Below are 25,109 nucleotides of genomic sequence, written 5' to 3' on the forward strand. Positions count from 1 at the left end.
TGGCTGTTCTATTCAGTGTCCTACTGAGCCATGACAGTGTGACAATACCAGGACCTTGAAACTAAACTATATGGAATTCAGCAATCAGTCATTTTAACTTAGTGTGTGATTGATACTATGTAAATTCTGAGCCGATTAAAATGAAAGAAACCCATGCAGACAGACTTGAATCTCAGACATGTGCACTTTATTGAGTAGTTGTGTACACAAGAGGCTTAACGCCCCATGCACAATCCTTCCTACACCCCCATACAAGGTAGAAACTTTGTCTTTTGCATAATGACAAACAAACTGGACCAAGTATTGTTTAAGGCTGAAAGTACAAAAACAAAAAGACTACATAATTTACATAAGCAATACTACAGATCTGTTGGGCAGTGGGCCCACCAGAGAAAAACCTTCATAGAGGCAAATAAGGTGGTGAACAAACACATCTGGAATGACCTACACAAACACGACAATGGACATCATGTTCCTCTCACAGTCACACCGCCTGGGACGCTCTGTACTTCCTGCAGAGTTTCTCCCCATCAGGGGGCATGGTGCCATAGTGATGGGGGAAAATGGGAAGTGGTGTTGCGGGCTCAGCATATACCGGTGTGTTGGTGTAGGCATGTATGCAGAGCCAGTCGTTTGGGTTTGTAGCAGTGTGTGTTTCGGGGGAGTGGACTGACAAGTCTGTTTAGAAGCACTTCCTGTGGACAATGCTGGGGCCGGACTCGTCGTACTCTTGCTTGCTGATCCACATCTGCTGGAAGGTGGACAGGGAAGCCAGGATGGAGCCACCGATCCATACAGAGTACTTCCTCTCTGGGGGAGCAATGATCTGCAGGGAGCAAGATGAAAAACAAGGCATCAAATCAAATCCGCACCGATATCCCGCAAGTATTTAATTTACAGTTAAATTCAGGAGGAGAGAGCTTGAATGCTGAATCAACCACGTTTTGGCAGTAGAGGTAAAGAGCCTTCTAGAACATTTATTTTTTGCCTGAAGGGGATGAGTTATACCTTGATCTTCATGGTGGTAGGTGCCAGGGCAGTGATTTCCTTCTGCATACGGTCAGCGATGCCAGGGTACATGGTGGTACCTCCAGACATTACGGTGTTGGCGTACAGGTCCTTACGGATGTCCACGTCGCACTTCATGATGCTGTTGAAGGTGGTTTCATGGATACCGCAAGACTCCATACCTACGAGAGGTTGTAAAGAAGAAAGTAAGTTTTTGTTTCACACACTTAAAAACTACGACCCCCCCTATGCTTCAACAGTTTAACTCCCATGCATTTATTATCAAACTCAGTCCTCGAGTATATTTCAGCCAGTGCCCTGATTGAAATCTATTTCTGTCTTAAAAATAAGTTTCTCTGAATTAACTTACCAAGGAAAGAGGGCTGGAAGAGGGCCTCGGGGCAACGGAACCTCTCATTTCCAATGGTGATGACCTGTCCGTCAGGCAGCTCGTAGCTCTTCTCCAGGGATGAAGAGGAGGCAGCAGTGCCCATTTCTTGCTCAAAGTCCAGTGCAACGTAACACAACTTCTCCTTAATGTCACGCACAATCTCACGCTCAGCTGTAAGACAAGAAAAGACATTTTATAGTCAGTCCCAGGTTTTTTTGTCTCCCCCTGTCAGTTTTCCCCTCGCTTCAAAGATTAGTTTGTTTTGAAATCCGTGCCAACCTGTGGTGGTGAAGCTGTAACCCCTCTCAGTCAGGATCTTCATGAGGTAGTCTGTGAGGTCTCTGCCAGCCAAGTCCAACCTGAGGATGGCGTGGGGCAGGGCGTAGCCTTCATAGATGGGCACTGTGTGGGTCACACCATCACCAGAGTCCATGACAATACCAGTGGTACGACCGGAGGCGTACAGGGACAGCACAGCCTGGATGGCCACATACATGGCAGGAGTGTTGAAGGTCTCGAACATGATCTGGAGGAGAGAGGAGACGAGCGGTGAATCAGTGAGTCAACGTTACCTGAAGTAAGCCAGTATTGGTTAGTACAGAAAAGCACAGCACACTAGCCTGTTGAGTAGAAACACCATATGAAAACCAGTCATTACAATAACTTATAGTTTAGTCATATTGAATGTACAAGATGAGTGCAGCAACCTGCTCAGTCATCTGGTGCATCATGCAGACACCAGTGTAGTTAGATCCTCGTCATCTACTTTAGTAAGTCTAAAATGAGCCCAATTTGAAAAGAGCAGTGACCATGCCGCAACAAAGTCATTCCTGACGCATCACAGTGCAGAGAGATAGAAACCTGAAGCATCCGCAGAGATGAAAAGATCAGCACAGGACAAAAGAAACCTGGAGATTGAAGGAGCAGGAGGAAATGGACAGATTGAGCAGAAGCTGAGATGCCCGAGCGGCAACACATTTTCTTGTTGCGGGGCCCTGCAGGAGAGTTGAGAGGGTTTCCTGTGTGAGGGGATATGTCAGTGTGTCAGCCCTTGTTACCTGGGTCATCTTTTCCCTGTTGGCCTTGGGGTTCAGGGGAGCCTCTGTGAGCAGGACTGGGTGCTCCTCGGGGGCAACCCTCAGCTCGTTGTAGAAGGTGTGATGCCAGATCTTCTCCATGTCATCCCAGTTGGTGACGATACCATGCTCAATGGGGTACTTCAGGGTCAGGATTCCCCTTTTGCTCTGTGCCTCGTCACCAACATAGCTGTCTTTCTGGCCCATACCAACCATCACACCCTAGTATAAGAAAAAAAACTAGTTAAAAATCTGGACAAAAAACAAATGCATGATCGTTTTTACAAGCTTTGTCATTTACAAGTCATGATTTATACAATATGTGGAAACTGTACCTGATGTCTGGGACGTCCAACAATGGAGGGGAACACAGCACGTGGAGCATCATCTCCTGCAAAGCCAGCTTTGCACATACCGGATCCATTGTCAACAACGAGGGCGGCGATTTCGTCTTCCATTGTCTGGGCAGAAGAGGAGACACAAAAAAGGCAAAGAATGTTGAACACTGATGCTCTGTGTGAGGCAGTTGTGACTGTTGAACACTGATGCTCTGTGTGAGGCAGTTGCGAGTTACAGCTGGCACACAATCAGCTCAGTTAAAGCCTTGTCGTTATGGAGACTGGACGCTGGATGTCGCAGTGGCTCAAGTCCCAGTCCTAATCCAGCAGCTCAGCAACAAAAGGCTCCGTTTCTCTCTCGGTCTGGCTATGGCCATATAAGGCAAACGTGAGAGCAGCTGAGAGACTGCGGTAGCCCGGCCCGTGTGTCGTTAAACCTCAAAGTGACAGACAAGCACGGCCACTCCCTTCACCGGAACCACCACAAACTGTGTCCAAGATAATGGGCCACACACCGGTTACGCACGCTTCAACACAGACGTTTTTAACAGTTAAGGTGAATGAACTTCCACCCATCAGGTGTACCTCTATGTCGTGACCACCACTGTTAAAAGCACATGTGAAAAAAACAAAACACAACTTCTCGCTTTAATGTCAAAGAAACCATTTGGCATTTCTACGCGCATATCTGCAATTTCTGTTAGCGTTAAGTATTTTAGATTCAATCCTTCTAACTGTGCAATCATCCGTCTGCGTGTGAAACTAGACCCAGAGACCGCGTCAAAGCCAAAGCAGATGCTTACATGTAAGCGAGAAGGTCAAGCACGCTTTTCTTTTTACGCAGTCTGATTTGTGAAACGGATGAAGTGATGACAGCATGGGCAGCCGGGTTATTTCACACCGTCCGCTAGATATAAACGACAGTGTGCCAACGCGTATCTGTACTTAACACGCCGTTAGTGGGGACCTCCCATCAAACTAACTGTCATCACAAACATTTAAGCTTAATGAATGACCGAAATTAAAAGTTAGCTGTTCCAACTGTTGTCTGCGTAAAGTCAGGCAGACAACCTCGTATCTTTAACCCACCGGCTAAAATATTACGCACACACATATATATTAAATAACTGCATTTAAAACATTACAAAACTTCCATCTCCGTCTTACCTGTTTAAGGGAGGGTTATCGGCTTAGGAGGACTGACTGCGCGGTACACTCCGGTAGGGTTTAGTGTCTAAACCTGACTGCAATGGAAGCCAACAAATTGCAGGGTTTTATGAGAGCTCTCGCTGCAGCCCCTCTCCATAAAAGGAGATCTTTCCGCTTGGCGCTCTCTGATTGGTCCTGCCGCATCCACTGGGTGTGGCGCATGCAGATAACGCTCCTGCGCTCTGACAATACCGAGGAGACAAGCAACATGGAAACTAACCTATATTCTGTCAACTATTATTCTGGGGTCTTTCAGTGTTTAATAAAACACACTTTATATCCGTCTATATAATATCATTATTTGTTATAATGGGCGCAATGGGAATGAAACACCCGCGAGCAACAAATGACTGCTGCAAAACACACAGCAGACTCGTAAAACAAGTTGAAATATTTGCTTTCATGTTATTGTCTATTGCGCTGATTAGCACATGTTGATGTAATTCATACCACCTCTATTATAGTTTAATCCCTGGCATCATCCAGGTTGAGAAGGGGCCTGCATATTTTCTCTCAACCACATTTGATTCATCTGCTTGTGTTACTGTCTTCTGTTTTATATTTGTGCATTGGAGCAAAAGTGCAGAACACAGACAAGAAGATTCACGATTCATCTCATTTAAGTGAAGGACATGCGGGAATGAGACAGAACGAGATTGCACTGAAGACTGTGCTAGTGCATTTGCAAATTCATGGCAGATACTCTGCTTGGTAGTGCCAGGCACGAGTGGGGTGGTTCCAGTCTCAGGGCCACTGACAGCACTGTTAACACCCTGATTAACATGTCTACCCTGACATAGCAGTGTCTCTCTCTCTCTCTCTGTCTCTCTCTCTCTCTCTCTCTCTCACACACACACACACACATGCAGAGTAAAGTGATACATGTGGTCAAGCTTAGCTGAGGTATGTTTACAGCAAACACTCAGGAGGCTGTAGATCACTTATCTCTCGTCACTTGTACAGTTTCAGTGTGTGTGTGTGTGTGTGTGTGGGGGGGGGGGGGGGGGTCAATGAGATGAGTAATAGACAGGTGTGTAATTTCCGGAAGATACCTAATGTGGTTTTGAAATGAAAACCGTGAGGCCTATTATGAAACTATTTCTGAGGAATGTGACTTTGATATGTACGTACACACCTGCTCATGCACACACCAATATGTGCATACGGCTTGCCTGAAGTACTCATTTATATGAATTATTATGATAACACACTTGGACGTTGCCATGCAAAGCTCATCTTATTGACCAGAGACTTAAGTGGGTGGGTAGGATTGCAGTTTTAACTCAATAAGGGCACCGGACAAAGACACATAAACTTATGGTAGGAATTCTCATTGGCTCTTTGTGTTCCTAATAAGGGTATATGGTAGCCGGCTGGCCAAAGGAGACAGGAAGTGGGTTTCACAGTGCTTCACTTCTGCAGATGCACACAGGAAGTGACCGCACGGATCCTACAAACACACACAAACGCCCGTATGTCACCAGGTACGGAGCAGCTAAGGATAACATAGAAGGGAGAGGGAGAGTGAATGATCTAATCAGGGAATTGGCTTTTCAGAGTGCCATTATCCTCTTCTAGACAGACACTAAACACACACACACACACACACACACACACACACACCAAGTATAGACCCAGGGCAGGACAACCATCCCTTTAAGAGTTCCTTTGGATGACATCCATATAAGGAGATATTGGAGCTAGTCACATGGGGGGGAAGAATGCACTGCTCAGGTCATGTGACCAGTCTGAGGAAATGAATAAATCTCCCTTTTTAAGGATGTGCATGTATATACGTGAGTGTGGGTGGGAGTGCATGTTGCTATAGGTTGGATTTCTGTATCCTTCACCAGCACCCAAAGATTAATATGTAGAAAGTGATATATGAATAAAAATAAAAATTGTTTTTAAAACTTTGTACAGATATTTCTCAATGTTTCTTCTCATATCTTTCTTCAAGCCATTTCATAATTTGGTGGTGTGCGTGTCTCATGCATGCATTACATCACACACACACACACACACACACGTAGACACTCCCTGCATTGCTCACTCACACAGTCAGAGAAATTCACAGGCCTGGCTCTTGGCTCTGACTAAGACCGTATATGGAAGAAGCTAGCAGGTAGCTTCTGTCCACTTTTCACTCATCCCCTGTCTCTAGCGCTCACTCTCTTCCTTAAACGCACATTCACTCTCTTCCTTTATTTGCCACATTTCCTCTCTCCCCGAACCAATCCCTGATTCCTCTTCCCATGACAGGGACAACTACAGGAGAGCAATGCAGTGTGCGTATTTGCCAGTTTCACTCTGCAGCAGTCTTCCCCAGTCATTTATGGCATCACATTCCAGCTAAGGTTCATAAGCAGTATTGAGTGGAGGTGTGGCTTGTGTGTGTGTGTGTGTGTGTGTGTGTGTGTGCTTGAGTAAGACAGAGACAGGAAGATGGTATGTGAAATACTCTTTGAAATGTCATAATAGAAGATGCAGATTTCTCAACAGAAATTCCCCCCCAAAAAAACTCCAATCTGACAAAGACTTGTGAACACATCTCACCAATTCTCAGGTCTCTGCACTGGCTGACCGTCAGTGTGCCATTAAACAGAGTTACATTTACTGCTACTTTACTGCGATTTAGGCCCAAATACACTTCTGAATGTCTATAATCATATTAAACCTCGCTACCTCTCAGGTAAGCAGTTGTCTGTTAACCATTTCCAAATAGTCCAAATAGAGAAGCAACCTTTAGTTACTATGCCCCACAGAGCTTGAACCATGGCCTGATTAGGCAGAAAACTTTGTGTTTGGGTTCCTAACCCTCTATTGCATGGAGTTGTCATATGGTTTATGGAAATTTTACTAAAAGACAATTCTACAAAATCCACATTTTACTGTTTTGTTGTGAAAAAGGGGGTCTTCTACTTTGATATGACCAATAATTGATCACATCACATGAGCAGGATATCCTGTTTGCACATCCTTTTTTCATGGACACTTGACTAAAGTTGACTAATTGTTTAACAGTTTTGTTTAATGCAAAATTCCTTAAAAAACTAAAAAAGACATTATCTGGGGTAAGTCAACTAAAAGCAGTCTAGAAGAGATACCTTTTTTGTAAAATGAATTTGAGGTCATATGTTAACCATACGTGAATATGTATTGTGTTCATTCAACCTATTGGACTGTTTCATAAGACTAAGCTACACTGAGACCATGTTTTCAACTTATTACATTTAAAAAGGGAAAGAACATATATATTTTGTAATTCCAGACATTTTGGAACCGTACCCTTTATCTGGATTGTACATTACACCACTGGTTGTAAAAAGGTTGCCACAGCCTTGTGCCACCTGATCCGGTAAGAAGGGACAACACAGACTACTGGACGCTGCAAACAAACAATGGAGGAGAAGCCTGGATGGAAAGGAGCAGGTGCTCCAAGTGGGCCATGTTCCTTTGATTCTTCAACTTCCACAAGAGGTGAAAGTGGGTCAGAATGGAGAATGTAACGTGAACTTCTTAATGTGGATTTTTCATATATTTCCATTTTTTGAAGTAATAACATTAAAACATATTAATAATGTTTAAGTTATAAGTCATGCAATAGAGGGCTAATCAATTCTTAAAACTAGATTTTGACACGGGTCCTTCTATCAGACACGACCCTGAGATTAGATACAGTAATAATGTGAGACACACCTTTTATCTCGTTTGTGTTTGTATGGTTTATGCTGTGCTTTCTGTAAAATGTTTTAATGCATTATATAAAGCATTTTAACGGCCTTTGTGTGAAAATGTGCATTTGTGCTCCACAACTTTCTAAGCGATGACCTCAGAGTGCAAAGCTCAGTATGTTTAAAAGGACTCACATTTTTAATTGGCAAAAGCAAATGCATTTATTTTTGCCCTGAGTAAGATTTATGTTTATTAAAGCATGATATAAGACTCTGCACCATTTAGACACACTCTTTTGTTCTTCTTTCTTTACAGTACATCCTACATCTCATCAGAGGGATCAGAAACAGAACATGTAGCAAAAAATATACACTTATATACACATTTACACTTATTGTTTTTTTTACAGTTTTCATCAACAAAACAAGAACATTTGAGGCCTAGAACGCAATAACGAGCTGCAAAAACCAGTGTCAACTTTTGATTTGATTCTTCTTTACGTGAGTCAAGCAGTCCAGCTCTTCCCCAGGTCTACCAGCTCCATGCCTTCACAGTAGGACCGCGGCCTCGACACCCTCACCTGGTTTCACAGGGAAACATATTGAAACCAGATATACGTGCTCATATGTATATAGATATACCTGTCAAACACTCACTGTGGGTGTCCTTTGGGTGGCCAGTTTCTGCAGAAGGGGGAAGGGAGTCCACTGAATGGGTTCCACGGGCCAGCTGCAGACAGAAAGGTCACTGGCCTTGCCCGAGTCCAACACACCGTCGCCCATGCTCATCCCGCTTCCCCTCCAACCATACTGAGAGCTACAGGGAATACAGACAGCCAAGGGATTATTTACACAGACGTTGTTTGTATATTATATGAGTGAAGGAATACTTTCAGACATACATTTACATTCTGTAGGGGAACTAAAGGCAGTAAAAGCTTAAGATACAGATTAGGAAAAGGATATGAATGTAGTTTTATTCATTGATATTGGCTTTAGTGATTTATTCTCTTCATTTGAACTTTTATTGGGTTTTAAACATGTATTAAGCCATAGCTTGGGATACACTTTGTGTTATATTTAATGTCACACAATTGAATTCATTCAGTTGTTGTGTTTTATCTGTTACTTTTATGTCTTTACTTTATTGCTTTTGCTTTGATTTAATACAACATTGAATGCTACTTTATTGAGTAAATCATTAAAACTGCTTTTAAAAACTATTTCTATAGCAGCCAAAGATGAAAGGGGGCAGGTGAGAATGAAAACCTCGCAAAGAATTATCACCCAATTCAGCTCTACAGGCCTTTTTTGTTTTTAAAGCATCTTTCAGGTTATCGTTTCGGGTTTTACGGCCCATAACTTTAATGTTTTGGCTTTTAGTTCAGTCTGTCAACCTCAGCAGCCTCACTTCAAGATGCAGGCAGCTGTTTTCAGAAAATGCTCTGATAAACCACTGTACACTACCTGCCTAGCTCTGAGCGACTCTGAGCAACTTGCTGATGAACACTGAAGCATTTAGCAGCTAATGAACCAAATACGTGTATCTGCTGCCCCCCAACTGGCAGCTGTGAAAGTAAGGTTATTGTTTTCTTGTAAGATGTCGTGGCTTCTAGTGCACCCCTCCTTTTCCAAGCTTTCCAAGAACAAAAGTGACCTTTAGGTAACATAAAAATGCGAAACCCTCTTGCTAGTGCCAGTTTTTGTCCTTACTGGGCGGCTGTAGAAACATTGTGGTGCAACATGACAGCACAAAGATTCTTTGTTTCAGGCGATTATACACAAATGAAAACATAATTATGAATATTATATTCCATTTCTGCCTAAAAATCCCCATAAATCCAACACACTGGTCCTTTAAAAGTAATTATTAGGTGTGTCCAAGTTCAGTTTTTCTGTTTGTATAATTTAAGATTGTGTGTGTGTCTAAGTTTGGGTTGCAGATCTAATGTCTGCTTGGTTGCTGAACTTTTCAAAAGCAGCCTGTTTAGATGTGCATTTAGCTTGTTTGTATCTTGATCATTATTTTCTTAGATCTTAGATCATATACATACTGTAATATGTATTTCATGCTTTAGACAGATTGAGGAGGACAGACAGACATTAGCTCTCTGCATGTCAATAACATTCATACTATCAAGAATATGAACCATTCATGTGCGTTTATGGACTGTGTGTGTGTGTGTACCTGTGTGGGTAGATTGTATTGATGCGAGCCCCGTGGCTGGGGCAGGTGGAGGCCAGCGACAGCGTGTCGTCGTGGTAACAGCAGGTGCGGTCGAGCGCCTGCAGGTGCAGTAACTCATCGGAGCGCGTAAAGGCGGGATTATCTAGCGAGTCCGCTGATCCTGCCCACGAACGCAACCCGAACCGTCCTGACAGCTCATCGAAATGGTTGAACCTGCGATAGCTGCAGACACAACAAATCATAGTGTGAGGATAATTATTCACGGCACAATATTCATATTCATGTATCTGCTTCAATTTGATCTGGGCTTGAGTATGAATACATATTTTTCATACATATGTGTGTATGTAATATACATTTATTTTATTTTTTTTTCTTCAAGTCTCACTGGATAAAAATAACTAATGGACTTGAACATTCTATTCAATTCAATTTGCATAACTTAATATCACACATTTGCCACAGAGGGCTTTACAATCTGGACCACATACAACCTCCTCTTACCTTAGACCCTTCGCATCGGATAAAGAAAAGCTCACCCCCCAATAAACTATTAATGGACCAAAAAAAAAAAAAAATGGAAGAAACCTCAGAGAGAGTCCAACTTTCTCTGGACAGAACTCTCTCTCTACTGTTCGTAAAACACTGTGGATTTACAGCTTAACTTCAGACTGAACTTTATCCGTCTGTGTCCACACCCAATATTTGAAGTTAATCTCAGCAATACGATGAAATTACATCAGTCAAGGTGGATAGAACTCTTCTCTCTTGCAGTCTCCCTCTGGGATTTAGGTTCAGACAACAAGTGTCTCAACACAAAGGCCTTAACAGGCTGAATCCCAATGTCTGCACTTTTTGCAGACTTCCAGAGAGTCAGCTTGGGGAGCAGATGTCTCCAGACTTCACTTTATAGACTATTTATAGTTCATAACATGTGAATGTGCAAGACTAACACCTTACAGACTTGACGTGATGGCAGTGAACGTATCACGGTACGCATGACTGAAGTCCTTCATGGGCTGTCTGCAAGTCTAGACGGTGGACATTCGGATTCAACCAGACTGACTCAACATTTTCCAAGAGTTCACAATGCAGCCTTCATCCTAAACATGTGGTTCAGCAGCCAGACTCCGACATCTAGTGGACGTTACTGTTACTACAACTAAAGTGCGTGAAGTTAAACCCATTCTGTGCCAGGACACAATTTTCCCGAAGGTGTCCTTTGTGTTAATGCCACGTACGTCACATCAATCCGAGTTGTTTGGTGTCAACTGCATTTTCATGTTTACCAAAGGTGTGTTTCTTGGGTTATTATAAGGTCGACCCACAAGATCACACCTTGTTACAGAAACACATTTAACCATTTCATTCATTTTCAACATATTTGTTTCAACAAAACACTTCATATTTCATGTTCAGGGTATCTGTGTGGTATCTGTGAATCTGTGTGTTTGTATGGTAGCTTGAGCGCTGTAAGCTGTGATTGTGACGTGTGAGTCGGTGCATACCTGCTCCGAGTCTGATCCACTTTGGCCTGGATCAGAATGGCTCGGTAGCGTCTCACTGCCACAAGAGCCAAAACACCAATCACTGTCACCATGACGAGTAAGATGGCAAGACACGCGCCCACGAGCCGCGCTCGAGTCATCCTCACGTCACACCTCTGACCCATGTACCAGAAGTCCTCTCCTACAAGGCAGCTGAAACGCAAACAAGAAGACGTTTGCATGCACAAAAACCTTCTTGGATGGAAGAGATGCAAACTGTATGTATTAAAGCCTCTGCCTGGTCCTACCGGCAAACTGGGAGCTGGCCCGGGTGGTGAGTACAGATGCCATGATGGTGGCAGTAGTCAACGTGGCAGACAGAGGAGCAGCTATAGTTTGAAGTGCCAGGGTTAAACACACACTTGTAGCCTGCTGGACACTGCAGTAACCAGTCGCACACATCGCCCTGCAGACCTGGAGGGAAGATATGTTAAAGAATGAGGCTGGTGTTATTCTTCATTTTGATTATTGCCAATAAATCCCACTGAACAGCTACATCTTAAATATTTGGTTTACTTTTTTAAAAGGAAAAGCAATGTCCACAATCAGGTGCTAACGCATTTGTTGACGACAAGTTTCAGCTGTGGATTAATATACGTTTGGTGCACTCCACTATAATTAAAATATAATCTACAATGGACATCTATATAAAAATTAAAACAGTAAAGTAGCCAAAAAATATAGAATATTACCAGCATTACTCTTTAAATGTGTCTGCCTTTATGTCAATGTTTAAGCATTAGCTGAAATAACTTGATGAATTGGCAAATCAAATAATATATAAGTCTTATTTAAGTCTAATTTAGTGATTATGGTTACATGCAGAGTTGGCACGATAAGTATCCCTGTTGGCCCAAATAAACTGCCAGAAGAACATGCCTGTCAATGCACTTTGTCCAACAGCAAACATGCAGCTACAGTACTTGAGCCATTGTGAATTGGCATATATGGCAAACACCAAAAGTGAAAGCAGTAGAGTAAGATGATGACATACCACAGTAACCAGTTTAATATCCGAGTGAGCCAGACTTCATAATCAGATTTCCCATAACTAGATTGTGAGTTTAACTGAGTCAATCTGACTGCGTTATGATGTTTACATGAGTCTGCCTGTAACTGGGTTAATTAAGTAAGCAGGTTAAGAATGGAATTCCCACAGAGGACATCTGGGACAAGGGTCTGAAATGTGTTAATGTCTGTTCCCTTAACGCCAGGCTCTCTTAGATGCAGTACACAGGTTGCTTTACTCAAAAGGTGAAACTGCATAAAAATCTTCCCATAAATGTCACCAATTAGTGAGAAATGTGACCAAACAGAGGCAGATTTACTTCGTAGCTATGCATTATTATGCTTGAAGTTACAAGAATCCTGCGTTGCAATATTTTCATTCTGTTCAAAGAATTTTAAAGTCCAAATAAGACCCGATACACTTTTGGTCATACTGGGGGCCTAAAGTCTAAAAACCTACAGAGTGCACAAATCAACTCCGATTGAAAGACTGGAATGCCCTGTCAGGTAAATGTTAAGGACAGTAAAGAGATGACGGGATATCAGAGGAGAGAGAAGAACGAGTTGCAACGATTCGCCTGAGACCACTCAGGTGCCTGAAAAGTTAAGCGTCTTTGGTCAGCTGTGCGTAGGCGGGCATCTCAAATTGCCTTACCTCCCAGTGTGATGTTGGTGATCTTGGATGATCTGAAGCTCCTCCCCTCGCACACAGCCTGAGCTAGTCCTGTTCGTTCCAACAGCGACGCGGGGCCAGTCATGCCGAGCCACCGCAGAGCCCCGCTGGTTCTGAACTCCACCAGACTCTGCACTGCGTGGCCACTGAAAAACGGCAGCACATCCACTTTCTGTAGCTCTCTTCACAAAACCCTATGCAGCGCAACCCCAGTTTGTGCCTCTCATGTTTTACCACTGTATTCGAATCACAGAGCTAAGCATCTTTTCTAAAAGATAAATACCTGGCCATCTATGAAAACCCCATTTAAAGAAGGGATTCAGGGCATTAATATAGCAGCAAACAATGATTTGTTATGTAGAGATGTATTGGAGTAATGTCTCCCTCTGTGTGGGTTGTAATCCGAGTTTCTACGTAATCCGAGCTTCTTGGTTGACACAGCCGGCCTCGTGTGCTTTTAGTGCATGTTCATGCATGTGAGCGTGTCCACTGGTTAGCTCACTAATACGGCGGTTACAGCTGATAACGCCCCTCCGGTTTCCCCTCTCAGGTAAACACTGTTAGCTCTGTCAGCACTTTTGCTGTAGTTTGCACTGTTAGCGCTGTTATCACCGGCTCATCCGTCACCATGTTGAGAGCCGTTGAGAGGCAATAGAATTAGCTGATGGACATAGTGGAGCATTAAGCAGCTAAAGAGACAAAATACTTCCCTCCTCAGGAGTTGGAGGAGACCACAAGAGAGCTAAAGGGAGAATGTGATTTACATTTGTCACTTGACCAGAAACACAACTTCAAATGAAGGATAATGTAGTTCCATGTCTGCTGGACGTGTTAATAAGAAACTGTTTGCCAATAAAAACTTGTTAGCGCGTCAAAATGTCAACGTCCTGTGACTTGACTTTAATGGTAATAGATGAGAGGCACAAAATGGGGCTAAATGCAGCTTAGCTACAGTATATGTACTCTATAGGACTTCACCTGCTCCAGACTCCCAGCAGCCGGCTGAACCCCGGGGCTTTCTGAAGGTACGGCTCCACCTGAAAGAAACATGGAATGAGGACTTTATAGCAGCCCCTAAATCAAACTCTAAAGCTATTGTATAATCGCACGATTTGTTGGTGCTTTTCTGCATGCCAGTGTGTGTGTGTGTGTACATAATCCCTCACCCAGGCAGCGGTGTCTTCCTCCAAACCAGAAGAAAAAGCCGATTTGGACTCTTCCACAACAATCTGCAGCAGCAGCTCAATTGACTCCACTGGACAAATCAGGAAAATAAATCCATTACAAGCCTGGACACAGAAAAAAAACTATTATTTAATCACACACAAATATGTACATTACCTCTGATGGCTGAAGGTTGGTCTGGCACGATGTAGAACTTGGGTGTGTGACTAGTTGTGGGGGTTAAAACAGGAGGTGTGAGTGGCAAACGGTTCTCCTGGCTGGGATGCAAGGTTGTCCACGATGGAGCTCCGGCTGTGGGAGTTAGTGTGGTTGTGCTGCCTGTAAACCATTGCCAAGACTTATCCTCTCTCTCTACTTCCTCTACCTCTCCATGTCCATAATCCGATTTTGCAGTTGTGAGTGAGAGCAAAGACGTCTGTGCAGTAGTAATGTGGTTGCTGGGCTGTTTAAGCGTAACTGGGACATTAGTAGAAGACATCAAAGGCAGGTTGTTCCGTGTATGAGGTGTGTGTGAAGCTGTTCCTGAGGGTGTGGGCGTGGTTTCGTGGTCGACGAGTGGTGTGTGGGCAGCGGATTCAGTGGTAGAGGAGGGCAAAGAAAGGGGTGTGTGAGATAAATGTGAATGACCAGGTGATGGAGTGTGTGTTTGCAGCGTGTATGGAGGTGTTGATGAGGGTATGGACGTACTGGACGACGAAGGAGGAACAGGAGTCGGTGAATTTGTGGGCGAGCTGTCATGTGAGAGTGTGTAAGTGGGACGCAGTGTGTATGTTTCAGTGGATGTTCCTGAGGTCTGGACTACATCTCCCAACATCAGAGGTGTCGAAGAAGAACCCGTGAAACTCAAAGTCCGGTCATCAACTTCGGTGATGCCAGGCGAGGAGGACATGGTGTCGGCAAAACGTTTGTGTGTACTCTGCGATGCCGTGTGTGTCTCGTCTTTGCTCGTCTGTGTGAGCGGGGAGGACGTGTCAGGAAGTGGCGAGCGCGCAAGGCCCTCTGTGATTTGTGGAGAGCTTGTTTCACTCTGTGTGGAGGAAGTGAAAGTGTGAAGGTTCTCAAGTTTGTCAGAGGACTCGAACGCAGCAGTTTGATTGGTGACCTTTGACGCAGATGATGCCGATGAGTCAGTTCCACTCCTGTTTGGATGAAATGAAGCAGACTCCACGGCACCAACAGCGGTTTCAAGCTCTGCGACGTGGGCGGCGGATGAATGAGTCCCGCTGGAGAGCTGTGAGGATGATGGTGACGGCGCAGTGGGTTCAATATCAGTGTGTGAGTCACCCTGCTGAGGTTCAGTGGGGGATTTTAGAGGATTAGAGGTGACGGCGGAGGTCAGGTCCGAGTTAAGTCTGTCTGTGCTTCGCTGGCTCCTCCAGGAATGGGGGAGTTGTGTGTTTGTAGATAGCTTAGATGTCTGAGTGGCTGTATATTTGTGAATATATGTGCCAAGCAAGGTGTTGGAGCTAATGGCTGTTGCATGTGTCACTGCAATCTGGGTTTGAGGGAGCTCGTTGCTTGATTTTTTCCCCGTGTTTGTCGTGTGCGATGGTTGAAACAGCGAGTCTGTAGGCTGAAAATAGGGGCGTGCTCTCTCTCTGGCAGATATTTTTCCATCGGCGAGGTGAGGAGCTCCAGATGTATCCGCTCCATTGTTAGGTTCTTCCTCAGGAAGCGGGAGAGTTTCCCTATCAGCTCTCCCAGCCACAGTGAGTCCCTGCGGGGGTGAGGCGGGGTGCAGCGGGCCCTGGTCCTGAGAGGAGGGACTAGACGCAGACCGAGGCCCGGAGCTCCACTCCAGACCTTCAAAGAGGCGACCTCTGCCCCCGTCTGTCCCCCTCACCACGTCTTGACCAACAGGAGCGGCGCTTGTAAAGCTGGTTCCTGTCCAACGCAGGAGGTCTTGGTCTGAACGTGGGCTGGTAGGGTCGTCCGAGGAATTCCTCTCATCTTCCTGGACTGCATGACCAAAACAAACACAAAAAAACAGAGAGGGAGAGGGTGAGGAGAGACAAGAGTGGAAATCACAACAACATAACAAGTCTGTGTCTCACACCACAGTGAGTGTGACAAGAACTTTCCGACGGACTCAAAGCTTTGAACAATACATTTCCACAGTTTCACATAGTACAGTCAATGTAACCATAATATACGAAACAAAACCTTATATATTCATTGAGACAACTAAATAAGCAGCTTTTTCAACAGTTGGATCATACTCTCATGATCAGGGTGCAGGAAAGTGGGCCATCCTGACTCAATAAGTCAAACTAGATAATTGAGTAATGGTTTCTCACCATAATAGGACAACTGCATTTCATTTGAGGAGCGTCCTGCTCCTGTCCAAGTGAAGGTGGCTTTGTTTCCATCACAGTGGGAGAGCAGAGCCGTCCCCCCGCTCTCCAGGACCTGATCTGCCTCGTTCAAAACACAGCGCACTACTACCCTTGAACCACTGTCCAACCACACTAACTTTAAAAGGACCGTCGGACCCAGAGGAACACCTATCGTCCAGGTGCAAACTGGAACCGTCGGGGTTCTGTCAGACTGGTGGTTCATGGGTGTGTTGCTGGTGTCAGTAAACAGTCCAGGTAAAGTGAGATTGATGTGACCAGCAGGCTGTTTGTCCAGGCTGACATCTCCACCACAGTGGTGGTGCAGCAAGGCCAGTGTTTTATCTGAGGAAAGAGAAGAAGAAAAAAGACGCTGGTAAAAGAGGGCATCAATCTGGCATAAATCTGTGTGATGTTGCAGTGAAAACTGATTTATTGTGTCCAGTTCAAACACAGATAATTATCATTCTCCGATTTTTTTTGAAGCAGGAAAATGTAAAAGCAAAACCCAGACAATTAAAGGAAAAAAACAAACTTAATAAAAATGCACAGATCGTCCCCCTCTTTAATTATCTCTTGAATAATTTGATGACCCCTATATATTTGGATCAGGGCTTGAAGCAGGGTACACAACTCAACTCTACAGAAACCTACCAACCTCGTTTGTATTGACAGAAGAGCAGCGATGTTGTGACTTAATTTAAAAGTAGCTGAAAACGAAACAGCAGTTTCAGATAAAAGAAAATACAAAGCTCGGTGACAATAAAAGGAGTGGGCTTCATAATAAGATAGCAGTTTACAGCAGAGGTCCTTACCTGTTGTGATAATAAAAAGCAACAGGCAGGCGTGGAGCTGCATTTCCAATCCTGAGACATTTCAGTGTCGGAGACCTTATTAATCCCAAATCCATATAGCTCAGATGTACAGTATCTGTGCGTTATGATGAGGACGAGTGAACCGCGCAGAGCGAAAAAATGATCTCCAGTTTTCCTGCGAGCAGAGCAGTCCCAGCGAAACGGAGAGGCGTCAGAAACTTTCCTTCTCCATCATTTCCTTCTAACGGAAACCGCCGTGCTGTCAGGGGCACGGCGCCGCACGGTCACCCAAATGAGCTGCACGTGTGTCGGACGGTGCTCCTCGTAATGCGGGACGGACAGAGGTTTTATGTGCGCCCCCGGGCTGTTCCGTGCGCCAGTTTGTTTGATTCAAACGAACGTTTCCCAAAGATGAGAGGAAGGAATCCAGTGGTCGCGGCAGGGAGCTGGTTTTTACACACATGCTTAAACGCAACACAGGAAACCTTTACCACAGGAGGCATGGAGACATGACAGGGCGGGGGCAGTTTATTAGCGCTTTTACATTCACACCCCACTGTGTGTCAGACAGGGAGAGATGGAAACCAGTGCCCGGTAGCAGGATGGCTTCATTATCACTCATCAGACATGAAGATGAATTATAGAGCTGGAGCCTATTATTATTGTTTGTGCGCGTGGCCACATTGGGGCAGAATAACATCAGAACAAGCTGACAAACTTGAAATTAAAGGCAGGGTTGGTAATCTTCTTCTAAAATGTTTTTGTTTAAAATCTTATTACATCCTGACAGCAATCAATGAATCAAACTGACGAAAAAGAAAAATATTTAGATATCTAAATAAATATATATATAGGCTAGCAATCTTGGGTTGGTTTTTGGTAAATGTATCGGATATCTGTCGTCTCTGGAGGATTGTTAAAATTGCTTTTCTTTTACACTTTTAAGTATCTATTAAAGGGTCTCACCGAGATAAGTCTTTATCTTTCTCATTAGCCTTTTCAAAATGCTCTCATCCATAAACTACCATTTGAAAATGTGTATGATCTCATTGTTTAATTCTGCTCTAAATAAACCACAAAACAACAGACTTATAAAAAGATATTTTTATTGATGCAGGAAAAACTCTGAATAATGACGGTGTTACAGGTCATCTGAACTTTGATTTTAAAAGCTGCAGAGCTGATTGTTAAAACCTGGAAGTTTTCAACCATGTCATCTTTATCTTTGCATATCCTAAGGGAGAGGACACATGCACTTTTCAAAGTGGATTATGACAACAAATGATCGTTTCTTACTGGATATCTGCAAAGGATAACGAACTCAAATCAATGCGAAATGTAGAGAACTCAGAATAACAGCACTTTCTCAAACTGCAATGTATACTGTATATGTAAAAGTATTTTAAACATCTTATGAATCCATTTTCCAAAACAAGATCGAGGATCTGTTCAGGCACACATACAGTAGAAATGGAAAAGGTTACAGGGAAACATACAGTAAATGGTCCTTTTTTTGAAGACATGCACATACAAAAACAAGCTTTTACAGACGCACTTTCAAACGTCGCGCATCGCGTGAAACTGTTTCCACGGGAGGAATCACTTCAACAGAGTCACAGGCACTCATGTTTTTAATATAATGGTATTGCCAGGGTTAATAAAAGCTTGAGGTCTCACAGGAATAATCTGCGATACTCCTTGATGTTCAGTGTGATTTAATTATTCGTACATGTCCGATAGTGCTTGGAACAAAATGATCCCATTAAACTCTTGTTTATTGGGTGGTGTGGACCATTAAAATAAACCAGGTCAGGTTGGGTTGGACTGTGTGTGTGTGTGTGTGAAGACTTGAGAGGAAAGTAAAGTATGTGGCTTCTTCCTGTCAACCAGTACGTAGGATGATGTGGACTCCAGATTCAGTAAAAACAGGACCGCTCATGTCTCCCACTTTGAGAGCAAAGGAGGCATCTTCAAACGGCTTCTGCATTTGACCTAAAACATAAACAGATATATTATGTTGAAGTAATACATTATTTTATCCACATTCAAATGAAAACTCACACATGAACACATTGTAAATTATCATCTGTGACCTGTGTGTGCATAGATACTTTTCTTTATGAAAGTACATTAGGTTTTACTTTCAACTGGTGGGCGTGTCACTGAGGCACAGCCAGTCAGTGATGGTTATTGAGTTGGAAGCTTGTCAAATATTGCCAGAAATTAAATGAAATTAAAACAAACGTTAAAATGAATCTTAAAATAATAACACTAACTACAAGTACCATGTAGTCCCACCTCTGCCAACCAGTCATGTTGCAGTTTACATCCATGTCTTTCCAAAATATCACCATTTTATCCGATTGGACATTTGTGTGATATTGTCATAAATAGCCTATGAATTCTTGAGTGTTTTGTGAGCTTGCAGTGAACTTTAACCACCAAAATCGGATCAGTTTAACCTCGAGTCCAAGAGGGCGTTTGTGCCAAATTTGAAGAAATTCCCTCGAGGCGCTCCTGAGATATCAGATTTACGAGAATGGGATGGACAACCCGAAAACATAGGATATAGGACAGTCTTCCGCACCTCTCCTTTATTTCATATGAATTTTAAAAAGCCTAACTAGGTACTGGAGTACGTACCTTTGCCAAATAATCCCAGATCTCCACCATTCTTAGCTGAGCTGCAGTCGCTGAACTGAGAAGCCAGGGACTCAAACTTCTCCTCTCCAGACTTGATGTCTTCTATATACTCTGCACAGAAGAGAGGAAACAACAACAACTTTAACATGTTGATCAGACGTGATCGAACCCCCCCCCCCCCCCCCCCCCCCCTCCAATGCCTTACGTACTCTGAATGAGCTCCAGGGCCTCGTCTTTAGTTCGTGTGATAGTTTGTTCTCGCCAAGAAGATGGACGACGTGACTGACTGTGCTTCACCAGGAGGTGAGAGCAGCGTACCTGAGTGAGTGAAAAAAAAAACACAAACCGATCAGTGTCAAGAATCAATAAGACTGGTATGAATAAGTCAGTACCACCATCTAATACGACAGAGATAAGATAAATAAATCGTAACAAATGGCTTTAGTGTTGTTAGTATCGAAGTAAATGTTTTTTTCTTACTCGAGTTGTAAACGTTCGGAAGTCATCAAGACTTCTTTAACAACAATAACTGATCGGGTCAGGAGTTGTAAACGTTCAGAAGCTTTTAATCCCATAAACCTCAGCCAAAGTTTGTTTTAACCCACCAAACTTTAATTGAAGTTGTAATTCACCAGCCACATAGACATTTTCCTGGCAAATCAAATGTTGTTGTGCAATGATTTTCTAAATATTTAACAAAGCACCATTAAAAGTGTCACTAGTTACAATTTATGAACTAAGAGGTGTTATTAAACACGTGGGACTGAAACCACAGCATGCAACCAGCAGGTTTGGCTCTAGTCTTACGGGGCTGCAAACATTTCTACAAACCACCACATGTCCCTATGTTTTATTTTCAAATCCAAAACTTTACTTCTTTTTGGCAGGAAGCCCAAATCTTCATAAAGCCTCGTCCACCCATCACTAATTTCAGTCATCACTAAACTAGTTGTAAAACACTTGTAAAACACTTTGTAACTCTCATTTTGAAAAGTGCTCTATAATAAAAGTGTATTGTTATTATAATAATAAATACATTTAAAATATTACACATAATAACCTTGTCTGGCTCTCCACGGCCATCTCCCACCGGACGTTCCCACTGGCTGGCGTTGGTGATGTGGTTGAAGTAGTAGACTTTTCCTGCAGGACAAAGAGTGACAGCCAATAAAGATGCATTCAATTACTTTTAATACAAATGAAGGCAGCAGAACAAGCTGAAGACACATTTAATGGTGCTCAATATGAAATTCTGAACATATATATTGCCTCCACGAGGCTCTCAACATGGCAACATAAAGCATCGCTGTCCTGCGAGAACCACATATCTCTAAAGTCAACTTTTCATTAGCTCAGAAAAACTGCTTTCAGCTTTGTGACGGTGCATTTTCCAGCGGATCCAAGTGAGGTTTTAAATAGTTTATTTAGCTGGAAAATGCATTGTCGCAAAGCTGAAAACAGAGCTGTTTTTCTGAGCGCATACGTTGTTCTCACAGGGCGGCAACTGTATACAAACATATGATGATCTCATAGAATATGATGCATTTCTTTACATTAAACTAGCCAACAATATAGTTAAAATTAACATGGCTCAAACATCTACAGCAGTAAAATGCAACATGGACATTAATGCAGCACTGACGGGGACCAATTTACTGCTCAATGAGTACTTTTACTTTTCACACTTAATGTACATTTTAAGATTAAGATACACCCTTATTGATCCCCAGCAGGAAAGTGTTGTTTCAGCAGGACAGAAATAAATAATAGGCGGTACATTGAATAAGAAATTGACTGGTGTAATTAATATGTGTGCATTAATAAAATTGAGTACTGTAACATATTATGTTATATGGTACATTATGATATAGTATGGTATATATGAAACATAGTAGAAAGTGCATCATTGTAATAAAAAAGGCACTACAATAACATAGCAGACCTATATAGTATTTGCTCACAATACTTTAAAATGTAATACTTTAAGTAAGATTTTGAATGCAAGAATTGTATTTGTAGTCGAGTATATTTAGACTCTGTATACTTCTTCCCTTCACTGTTATGCTGCAGCCAAGTAAACCATAAAATAGTCATGTTTTAATGGGATTGCAATCTACTAAGCTTGTTTTTTTGGGCTCCCAACATAAATATGTAAAATCTGCTCAGGCTCGTGCAGTGCAGGTGACTGAGGCACTGGAGCAGAATGACGTCATGCGGAGGGCCTCGCAGCAGCAGCTCTGGCGCGATCATGAAGCAACACACCCCAAATAACAGCCAAACGACACATTTAGCAAAACACACCGATGAGACAGAGTTACCCGCCACTTGTTTCAGCACATCAGCATCAAAGTTAAAGTCTCATCTGCCTCGTTTCAACACTAAACCACGATGCTGGGTCTGCTAGCTCGTAAGCTAAATCCATAACGGTACATATTGCCATTTAGCTTAGCTAGCTAGCATATTTAGCTTCTCGAGGCTTCTGTCTCACCTGAACTGCGGCTCATTCTTTTCTCCCATCCACCAGGTAACTTCTCCTCGTCTGCCATTAGTATTTCTGCAGCAGCGTTTGCAAATTAAATTTCAATGAAGCTACCGTGTGTGTGACAGGTTGGGCTGCAGCTAAGCAAAGTACGACAGTTAGCAGCGTGTTTACGGTACGCGTTGTTTTCAGAATCAGGTCCCGCCTTTTCACTGTCCTATCATAGGCTAATGCTGGCTGTCAATCACCGTTGTGCCAATTTGATTGGCTGAGAGGCTTATACACAAAACAAATCAGCTTTACGGACGGAGAACAGTCCACAGAAAACCATCTAAAAGCAATATTTGTTATTCTGGTGTGAATTTCCAGGTAGGAATGTCACATTTAAGTTAATTTAACACACTGTCATTGACATGTTAAAGACCGAATGTTGGTTTTCTTGTGTGCTTTGTAACATTACGCACATTGGTAAATACAATAGACGCTAATATAACGTTAGCGTGTTGTGAGCTCTAGCTAGCTGGTGTTAGCGAACACCAAACAAAACAACCTGACTTATTTAAACAGATTTTTACAGTTCAGGCTCTGCGTCTCTCACGTGGCCACATGGCTGGAGCTTCTAACTAGCTAAATGTACGGCCACCATTGTCTTAAGTTTTATGGACAATTGTTTTGGAGCGACTCAACATTCACACATGTTCATGCTAACCAACTATCTTCATTGGCTGACAGAAACTGAAAATGATCGAGGTGGTTTGCAACGATCGCCTGGGCAAGAAAGTCCGGGTAAAGTGCAAGTATCCTTCTCTGAAACTCTGGAGTTACTCCTGAATAATGCGTCCTGCCACACGTGTTGTACCCGGATCCACGTACAGCTAACGTGGAGTTAGCTTGACTTGATTACAGAGATGCATTCGTTAACAAATGGAAATCTTGGATTTAAGGCCTCTTTTCAACTCAAAATATAGTATTAAAAAGGAATAAAACAAGTAAAAATTAGACTCTAAAGAAGACATGAAATAGTGCAAAAGTTAAATGATTGGGATACAATATATCATACAGAAAATAATATATATTTGTGGTAGACTGGTGTGCAGTAGATGCAAAGTGAATTAATTGCTATTTTATTTGGGTAGTTTTGAAGTCCTAACTTCAAGCATTAAAAAATGCATATTTTCAAAATAAGAGCACTCTGTAATTCAAGACAACTTCCTCCAAGATCAACAAAAAAATATCCATCAACATCATATTTTGAAGAACCAAGTAAGGCTAGATGACACCATATTAACCTGTTAGTTAAACCACGTTTGAATTGTTTTTCGGTGCCATCACGTTGCTACTTCCTTAACCGCCATGTTTCAGTTCTGAAGACACTATTGGAGATCTAAAGAAGCTCATTGCTGCTCAGACAGGAACACGTTTTGACAAGATTGTACTAAAGAAATGGTAAGTTGCTTGTACTGGAGTACTGACCATAACAAGTGTTTCTGTGGCTGTCTTTTATTAGTGGTTGATTGTTCCTCCTCTGTGCCCACAGGTATACCATATTCAAGGACCACGTGTCTCTGGGGGACTGTATCCTTGAAACAACCTTTGCAGCGGCTGCCTCTGAATTATTTGCATGAGTAGATCCCATTACCACTGATTTGGATGAACCTCATCTTCATAATATACTTGGAAGTTGCATGTTTTGAATTACTTTTTGAGGTCATTTTAACTTTGATGAAATATTCATTGCAGATACATTAACAAGTCGATATTGTGGATGTCAGCGGTATTTCTGTATGTCATCTGAAAACAGAAGAAGCATTTAATGGTAGCAAACTTTTACCAAGCGGAACTATTTTATCCTGATCGGTTGTACTTAACCACAACATCTGCAGATGAAATCCATGATGGGATGAACCTGGAGCTGTACTACCAGTAGACCAGAGGAGGACCACAGATGACCCTCTTCATTGACACACACTCGCAGAGAAATGGAATTGGTCGCAGAAAACCACCATGATCATCAGAGAGAGCAAGAGCAGTATCTACATAGACATTGGTCTCAGTTTTAGCGTATGACTTTGTTTGCCCGGAAATTGTGTGAAAGACATGTGCAGTTTTTGTTTTGATATTTTGGAATTAAAGCGGATATTTACCTACCAACAAGGCTGAGTGCTGGTCATTGCTGTCCTGTAATCTTGACTGTAAACTCTTGTATGACTACAATGTAATTTTAAAATGTTTGTACAGAGATCATTGCATTAATTTCTCTGGTACAGTGTCAAAATAAATGAAGTAACATGACCTAAGCTTATTAAGCAGAAGTATGAATATGATTGTGTACTTTTGATCTCACTGGCATGAAGTATAGTACACGTATTTACTTAATCACTGTACAAACTTGATATGTTACTTGAGAATTACAATTCTTTGCTACTTCTACTCCACTATATTTCAAAGATACTTGAAAGTACTTTTTATTCTACATGTATCTGAAAGCTGGAGTTGCATATTACTTTACAGGTTAAGATTTTTCACGCAAAAGATCTAATCT

At 42.7% G+C, this 25,109-nt stretch overlaps 4 protein-coding genes across 4 annotated transcripts; 1 reads left to right on the forward strand and 3 right to left on the reverse strand.

Annotated features, from left to right (window-relative positions):
- Nucleotides 1-165: 165 nt before the first annotated feature.
- actb1 (actin, beta 1) lies at nucleotides 166-4,089 on the reverse strand. Its single transcript, XM_076091557.1, has 7 exons — nucleotides 3,981-4,089; nucleotides 2,811-2,936; nucleotides 2,458-2,697; nucleotides 1,679-1,925; nucleotides 1,379-1,570; nucleotides 1,009-1,190; nucleotides 166-826 (listed from the first exon to the last, which is right to left on the reverse strand). Exons 2-7 carry the CDS (start codon nucleotides 2,931-2,933, stop codon nucleotides 683-685), a joined length of 1,128 nt encoding a protein of 375 aa, XP_075947672.1. The 5' UTR covers nucleotides 2,934-2,936; nucleotides 3,981-4,089; the 3' UTR covers nucleotides 166-682.
- A 3,828-nt stretch (nucleotides 4,090-7,917) lies between these two features.
- Nucleotides 7,918-18,041, reverse strand: LOC142949740 (uncharacterized). The gene is made up of 11 exons (XM_076091556.1): nucleotides 17,446-18,041; nucleotides 16,595-16,975; nucleotides 14,454-16,256; nucleotides 14,279-14,367; nucleotides 14,091-14,149; nucleotides 13,095-13,258; nucleotides 11,680-11,845; nucleotides 11,393-11,584; nucleotides 9,885-10,106; nucleotides 8,354-8,513; nucleotides 7,918-8,277 (listed from the first exon to the last, which is right to left on the reverse strand). The coding sequence occupies exons 1-11, from the start codon at nucleotides 17,486-17,488 to the stop codon at nucleotides 8,203-8,205; spliced, it is 3,354 nt and encodes a 1,117-aa protein (XP_075947671.1). The 5' UTR covers nucleotides 17,489-18,041; the 3' UTR covers nucleotides 7,918-8,202.
- A 493-nt stretch (nucleotides 18,042-18,534) lies between these two features.
- On the reverse strand, nucleotides 18,535-22,756 carry pin1 (peptidylprolyl cis/trans isomerase, NIMA-interacting 1). Its single transcript, XM_076091558.1, has 5 exons — nucleotides 22,577-22,756; nucleotides 21,149-21,231; nucleotides 20,298-20,406; nucleotides 20,089-20,199; nucleotides 18,535-19,437 (listed from the first exon to the last, which is right to left on the reverse strand). Exons 1-5 carry the CDS (start codon nucleotides 22,632-22,634, stop codon nucleotides 19,328-19,330), a joined length of 471 nt encoding a protein of 156 aa, XP_075947673.1. The 5' UTR covers nucleotides 22,635-22,756; the 3' UTR covers nucleotides 18,535-19,327.
- Nucleotides 22,757-22,812: 56 nt separating this feature from the next.
- Nucleotides 22,813-24,721, forward strand: ubl5 (ubiquitin like 5). Its single transcript, XM_076091559.1, has 5 exons — nucleotides 22,813-22,936; nucleotides 23,300-23,364; nucleotides 23,930-24,013; nucleotides 24,105-24,142; nucleotides 24,451-24,721. The coding sequence occupies exons 2-5, from the start codon at nucleotides 23,309-23,311 to the stop codon at nucleotides 24,492-24,494; spliced, it is 222 nt and encodes a 73-aa protein (XP_075947674.1). The 5' UTR covers nucleotides 22,813-22,936; nucleotides 23,300-23,308; the 3' UTR covers nucleotides 24,495-24,721.
- Nucleotides 24,722-25,109: the final 388 nt, after the last annotated feature.

This window comes from Anarhichas minor, unplaced genomic scaffold (assembly GCF_050575085.1).
Source record: "Anarhichas minor isolate MPS153535 unplaced genomic scaffold, ASM5057508v1 ptg000014l, whole genome shotgun sequence".
In the NCBI taxonomy this organism is placed as follows: Eukaryota; Metazoa; Chordata; class Actinopteri; order Perciformes; family Anarhichadidae; genus Anarhichas; species Anarhichas minor.